Source organism: Nerophis lumbriciformis, linkage group LG05, assembly GCF_033978685.3.
Source record: "Nerophis lumbriciformis linkage group LG05, RoL_Nlum_v2.1, whole genome shotgun sequence".
Classification (NCBI taxonomy): domain Eukaryota; kingdom Metazoa; phylum Chordata; class Actinopteri; order Syngnathiformes; family Syngnathidae; genus Nerophis; species Nerophis lumbriciformis.
In genome coordinates, this window is record NC_084552.2 from 22,221,620 (window position 1) to 22,227,647 (window position 6,028).

Genomic DNA, 6,028 nt, shown 5'->3' on the forward strand with positions numbered 1-6,028 from the left:
TAGTAAATGACAAGAGCATTATATTACATTTCCATACATTCAATCACACCTGTAGTCCTCTATGTTGGTCCAAATCATATGTTTGAAAAAGATACTTGGTGGTCACTTTAGTGCAGGGGTAGGGAACCTATGGCTCTCGAGCCAGATGTGGCTCTTTTGATGACTGCATCTGGCTCTCAGATAAATCTTAGTTGACATTGCTTAACATGATAAGTTATGAATAATTCCGCTTAGAAATAAAGTTCAAAATATAAAACATTCTCATGCATTTTAATCCATCCATCCGTTTTTCTACCGCACCTGTTCAAGAAGTCGCATTATTAATGGTAATAAGTATTTTAAATTCACCTTTGATCAGCACACCACGGACATTCCAAAAGAGAAGTCAACAAAGACTGTCAGCCATTCGTAAACTTAAAGGACTATACGTTGCACCTCACCTCCTGTTATTACTGTACCAAAGCATCGTTCAACCCATCCTTCTGTACTGTTCCACATGTTTTTTCACCATGCTTTCTGTAACCAACCGGACCAAACTCAGACGCATTACAAACATAGCAGCTAAAATCATCGGCCTACCCACACCCAACATTTCAGATCTAAACCACAGGTCCATCATTCGACTGGCAAACACAATAGTCCAGGATATGACTCACCCACTACACCAATACATCATCCCACTACCATCAGGACGCAGGTACAGAACTATCAAATTCCGGATGGCCCGCCTCAGGAAAAACCTTATCCCTGCAGCTATAGCCGCCCTAAACAGCAGGCCCGGCCGACCTGTCTGACAAGCCTGTAAATCAATCAATCAATCAATCAATCTTTATTTATATAGCCCTAAATCACAAGTGTCTCAAAATGTGTTGGTCAGGTATGATGTCTTTTTGTTATTTTTGTTTGTGATGTGTAATGCCTATTGTTTAAATGTACGGCAGTGAAAATGAATTTCCCTAACGGGGACCAATAAATCTAAATCTAAAAAAATCTAAAAAATCTTTATTTATTATTGGTTAGCTCCAGAATAACAATGTTATTAAAAAAGAATAAGAGACTTATTATACTCTAAAAATGTTGGTCTTACTTAAAAATGCACGCATTTAGTTGTATTCAGTGTTAAAAAATATTATATGGCTCTCACGGAAATGCATTTTAAAATATTTGGTTTTTATGGCTCTCTCAGCCAAAAAGGTTCCCGACCCCTGCTTTAGTGCGTTCCATTTTGGATTCACGCTTGTATTTGCGTCAACAGACTAAATCAGGGGTCAGGAACCTTTTTGGCTGAGAGAGCCATGAAAGCCAAATATTTTAAAATGTATTTCCGTGAGAGCCATATAATATTTTTTAACACTCAATACAACTACATGCCTGCATTTTTAAGTAAGACCAACATTTTTAGAGTATAATAAGTCTCTTATTCTTTTTAATAACATTGTTATTCTAAAGCTAACCAATAATAAATAAAATACTTCTTACCATTAATGCGACTTCTTGAACAGGTGCGGTAGAAAACTGATGAATGGATGATTAAAATGCATGAGAATGTTTTATATTTTGAACGTTATTTTTAACACTGTGATCACCAGCGGAATTATTCATTACTTATCGTGTTAAGCAATGTCAGCTAAGATTTATCTGAGAGCCAGATGCAGTCATCAAAAGAGCCACATCTGGCTCTAGAGCCACAGAATCCCTACCCCTGGACTAAATAATGCTCACAGTTAATCCATCCATCCATCTTCCATCGCTTTTACAGTTAATCCATCCATCCATTTTTCACCGCTTTAACAGTTAATGACAAGCAAAAAGTCCTGCGTTAATTGTCCGACATCCAAAACAACATGGCGTCTTTAAAATTGTAGGACTTTTCTTTCTATGGCAATTTTTTTTACCACATGAGATTTAACAAATCGCACATACTTAAAGACGTCAAAAAGGTTCCTGGAGATGGCATTTGTAACGACTTCACCAAATGATAAACAGCCTCTTTGTTGAAGAGATGGATGTTTTACTGCCTTTACACTTCTGGGCTCACATTAAAGCGGGGTGTCAAACGTGCGGACTGTGGGCCGGATCAGGCCCGGGAAACAGGTTTTATTTGGCCCGTGGGATGAGTTTGTTAAGTATAAAAATTAACCTGAAATTTTTGAATGAAAGAAACAGCTGTTCTAAATGTGTCCACTGGATGTCGCAATAGCAATTATTTGTATCTTTGTAGATGATGCTCCATATGTACAAAATAAACCACATGATGTTAGTACATCAGTCGAGGAAAATTATCCATCCATCCATCCATTTTCTACCGCTTGTCCCTTTTTGGGGTCGCGGGGGTCGCTGGAGCCCATCTCAGCTGCATTCGGGCGGAAGGCGGGGTACACCCTGGACAAGTCGCCACCTCATCACAGGGCCAACACAGATAGACAGACAACATTCACACACTAGGGCCAATTTAGTTGACTGGTGAACATTATCACATAATTTGTTCAGAAAGTATAAATAACGACAAAGGTAGAATACTATCAACCACAACATTTCCATCCATCCATTTTCTACCGCTTATTCCCTTCGGGGTCGCGGGGGGGGCGCTGGAGCCTATCTCAGCTACAATCGGGCGGAAGGCGAGGTACACTCTGGACAAGTCGCCACCTCATCGCAGGGCCAACACAGATAGACAGACAACATTCACACTCACATTCACACACTAGGGCCAATTTAGTGTTGCCAATCAACCTATCCCCAGGTGCATGTCTTTGGAGGTGGGAGGAAGCCGGAGTACCCGGAGGTAACCCACGCAGTCACAGGGAGAACATGCAAACTCCACACAGAAAGATCCCGAGCCCGGGATTGAATTTAGGACTACCGTACTCAGGACCTTCGTATTGTGAGGCAGATGCACTAACCCCTCTTCCACCGTGCTGCCCGAGGAAAATTATCAAACTACATAAATAACATACTGTAATTTGATTTTGATATCATTAGTTTTATCTTGATAGATTGAAAATTAACACTAATGAGTTGACTGGTGAACATTATCACATAATTTGTTCAGAAAATATAAATAACGACAAAGGTGTTATGATCCGCTGCCCGGATCATATTTTTTGTTTACGTTTTCAAGATACTTGTGTTTTTGGTTAGTTTTGGACTCCTTGAGTCCCTGTTTTGTACACCTGAGTTTGTTGCCATGGCTGCTTATTATTTTCACCTGCCGCGTTTGTTCCCGACGCGCACCTGTTTGTCATCACTGACATTATTATTTAAGCCTGCCTTTCCTGTCATTCTGTCTTGCTTCGTAGTTTGCTTTTTGCAACAGTTGACGACTTTTGTTCTTGTTCTGTACCTGTTAGCTTCCACGCTAGGCTCTGTTACTCGCTAGCTCCCACGCTAGTCTTCCTTAGTTTTTACCTTATGTGCTATGAGCACCCTTTTCTTTGTTTCTTCTGAGTTATTCCGTAAATAAATCATTTCTTTTACCTTCACGCTGTGTCCGAAGTCCGTTGCATCCTGGGAGAACGAAACCCCGCATCACCATGCGCCCCGGTCGTCACAAAAGGTAGAATACTATCAACCACAACATTTACATCCATCCATTTCCTACCGCTTATTCCCTTCAGGGTCGCGGGGGGGGGCGCGCTGGAGCCTATCTCAGCTACAATCGGGCGGAAGGCGAGGTACACTCTGGACAAGTCACCACCTCATCGCAGGGCCAACACAGATAGACAGACAACATTCACACTCACATTCACACACTAGGGCCAATTTGGTGTTGCCAATCAACCTATCCCCAGGTGCATGTCTTTGGAGGTGGGAGGAAGCCGGAGTACCCAGAGGGAACCCACGCAGTCACGGGGAGAACATGCAAACCACCACACAGAAAGATCCCGAGCCCGGGATTGAACCCAGGACTACTCAGGACCTTCGTATTGTGAGGCAGACGCACTAACCCCTCTTCTACCGTGCTGCCCACCGCAACATTTAAGTGTAAAAAAATAAAAAAGTAATTTAAAAAAAACCCAACAACATTCTGATTTGTACAATTTCAGAATGTGCTTGTTCTATTTTTAAACAAAGAAAACAATCTGAAGTTGTCTTTATTTTTAAGTTATTGTGCCGTGATGTTACCAGTCCCACTTGGCAGTACATTTTTCTCCATGTAGCCCCCGAAATAAAACGAGTGTGACACCCCTGCATTAAAGCCTTATTTTTGCAAGATTTTCACTCAGCTTTGTGTTGGGTGTTGCTAGGCATCGCCTGACATCATACGTAGTGTTTTAGTGCGGTTTACGTTTTGTTCTCACTTGCCTTACCCGAGACCCATTACTCAGGTGGTCTTGGTCGCCCTGTTTGGTCTGGTTCCTTCGGTCCTGGACTTGAACACTTGACCAAATGAACCGTATGGAAACAAATGCATAACATAAATAGAAAAAATAACCGCACCATCAGAGAAAACGGTCCAAAAAGGACATTTGCTTGTGACAAATCCTGTAGATTGCCCCACTGTAATGTTTGGACTGTATGTACACAATAACAGAACATTTTGCCATCACATTAGTTGTTTAAGAGTAAGACTTACATAGATTTTAATAAAGTTATTTTTTTGAAGTGTTGTCAGTAAACAGACAAGTGCGAGTGTTGCGTGATGAATGAACCTACCACAGGGGGTCTCTGCTCGGCTCTGCTCGCCGTGGGTCCGGTCCTCCATGGCCCCCGCTCGGTGCTACAGGTGGCCGCAAGGTGTCGGTGGGCTGCGGTGGTCCATGATGATGCGGCACGACTATCTACTACCTCCTCGACGCAACTCGGTGTGCACAAACATGACCGCGGTGAGGTCATTTGACATAAAGGGATCGAACGCCACTTTGAAGCGGACTCACCGGCTAAACAAGTGCACCAACGCTTCCTCAACTTTTTTTTAACGAAATAGGTTGGACATCTTTTTAAACACTATTCGACATTTTTACGCTATTGCAGCAACACGAACAATCCCCCCCGTCGAGCGGCGAATTAAGTTAAGCAAACAAGTTTAGTCGCTTTAGTTGACGCCTCGTACCTGTCTGGATATTTCCGCCGCCATTTTAAAACACAAACTTGCACACGAGTGTAATCGAGCCCCGAGCGTCTATGCCGGATGGATTCACCTGTCCGTAGCCCAAGGCATGACCAATCAACCTCGCCAACTGCACTACTGCGCTGTTAAACGAATTGATTTCCAAGCGACAATATTAAAGCTTTGAGTCCTTTAAACATATTTTAGATCAATAGTTTGACTGCAATTCACTCATTTAAGTGCCTTTCAAGACAATGACATGAATTCTAACGGTACATAAATGCAATAGGAAGCAACATTGTTGTGACAAAGGACGTGCAATATGTACATTGACAAAAAGCACGTTCAACCAGACAAAGTAATAATCCGTATCATCCTGCCCTCTAGTGTTATAATGTTGGGTCTAGAATTCGGATTTGGTCGATACCACCGTTGTAAAATCGATATTTTAAGGTGTTTATTTCCACAAATGTTATGCCATACCATACCATGCCAACTTTATTTAAGAAGCCCTTTAAAAACAACCACAATTGAAAGGGCTGTACACCACAAAGAAATAAAATTTAAACAGAGGTAAAATGCACACACACACACACACACACACATATATATAAATATATATATATGTATATACAAACCCCGTTTCCATATGAATTGGGAAATTGTGTTATATGTAAATATAAACGGAATACAATGATTTGCAAATCCTTTTCAACCCATATTCAACTGAATGCACTACAAAGACAAGATATTTGATGTTCCAACTCATAAACTTTATTTTTTTTTGCAAATAATAATTAACTTAGAATTTCATGGCTGCAACACATGCCAAAGTAGTTGGGAAAGGGCATGTGCACCACTGTGTTACATCACCTTTTCTTTTAACAATACTCAATAAACGATTGGGAACTGAGGAAACTAATTGTTGAAGCTTTGAAAGTGGAATTCTTTCCCATTCTTGTTTTATGTAGAGCTTCA

At 41.2% G+C, this 6,028-nt stretch overlaps 1 protein-coding gene across 2 annotated transcripts in view; it reads right to left on the minus strand.

Moving 5' to 3' along the window:
* The window catches only part of tbc1d14 (TBC1 domain family, member 14), a 52,646-nt gene extending 47,450 nt beyond the window's left edge, over positions 1–5,196 (minus strand). The window contains exon 1 of one of the 2 annotated variants that reach the window (XM_061961099.1): positions 4,657–5,196. In XM_061961099.1, coding sequence (XP_061817083.1) covers positions 4,657–4,705 — 49 coding nt within the window. In that variant the 5' untranslated portion in view covers positions 4,706–5,196. The remainder of the gene's footprint in view (positions 1–4,656) is intronic. The other variant, XM_061961100.1, reaches the window with a different exon arrangement.
* Positions 5,197–6,028: the final 832 nt, after the last annotated feature.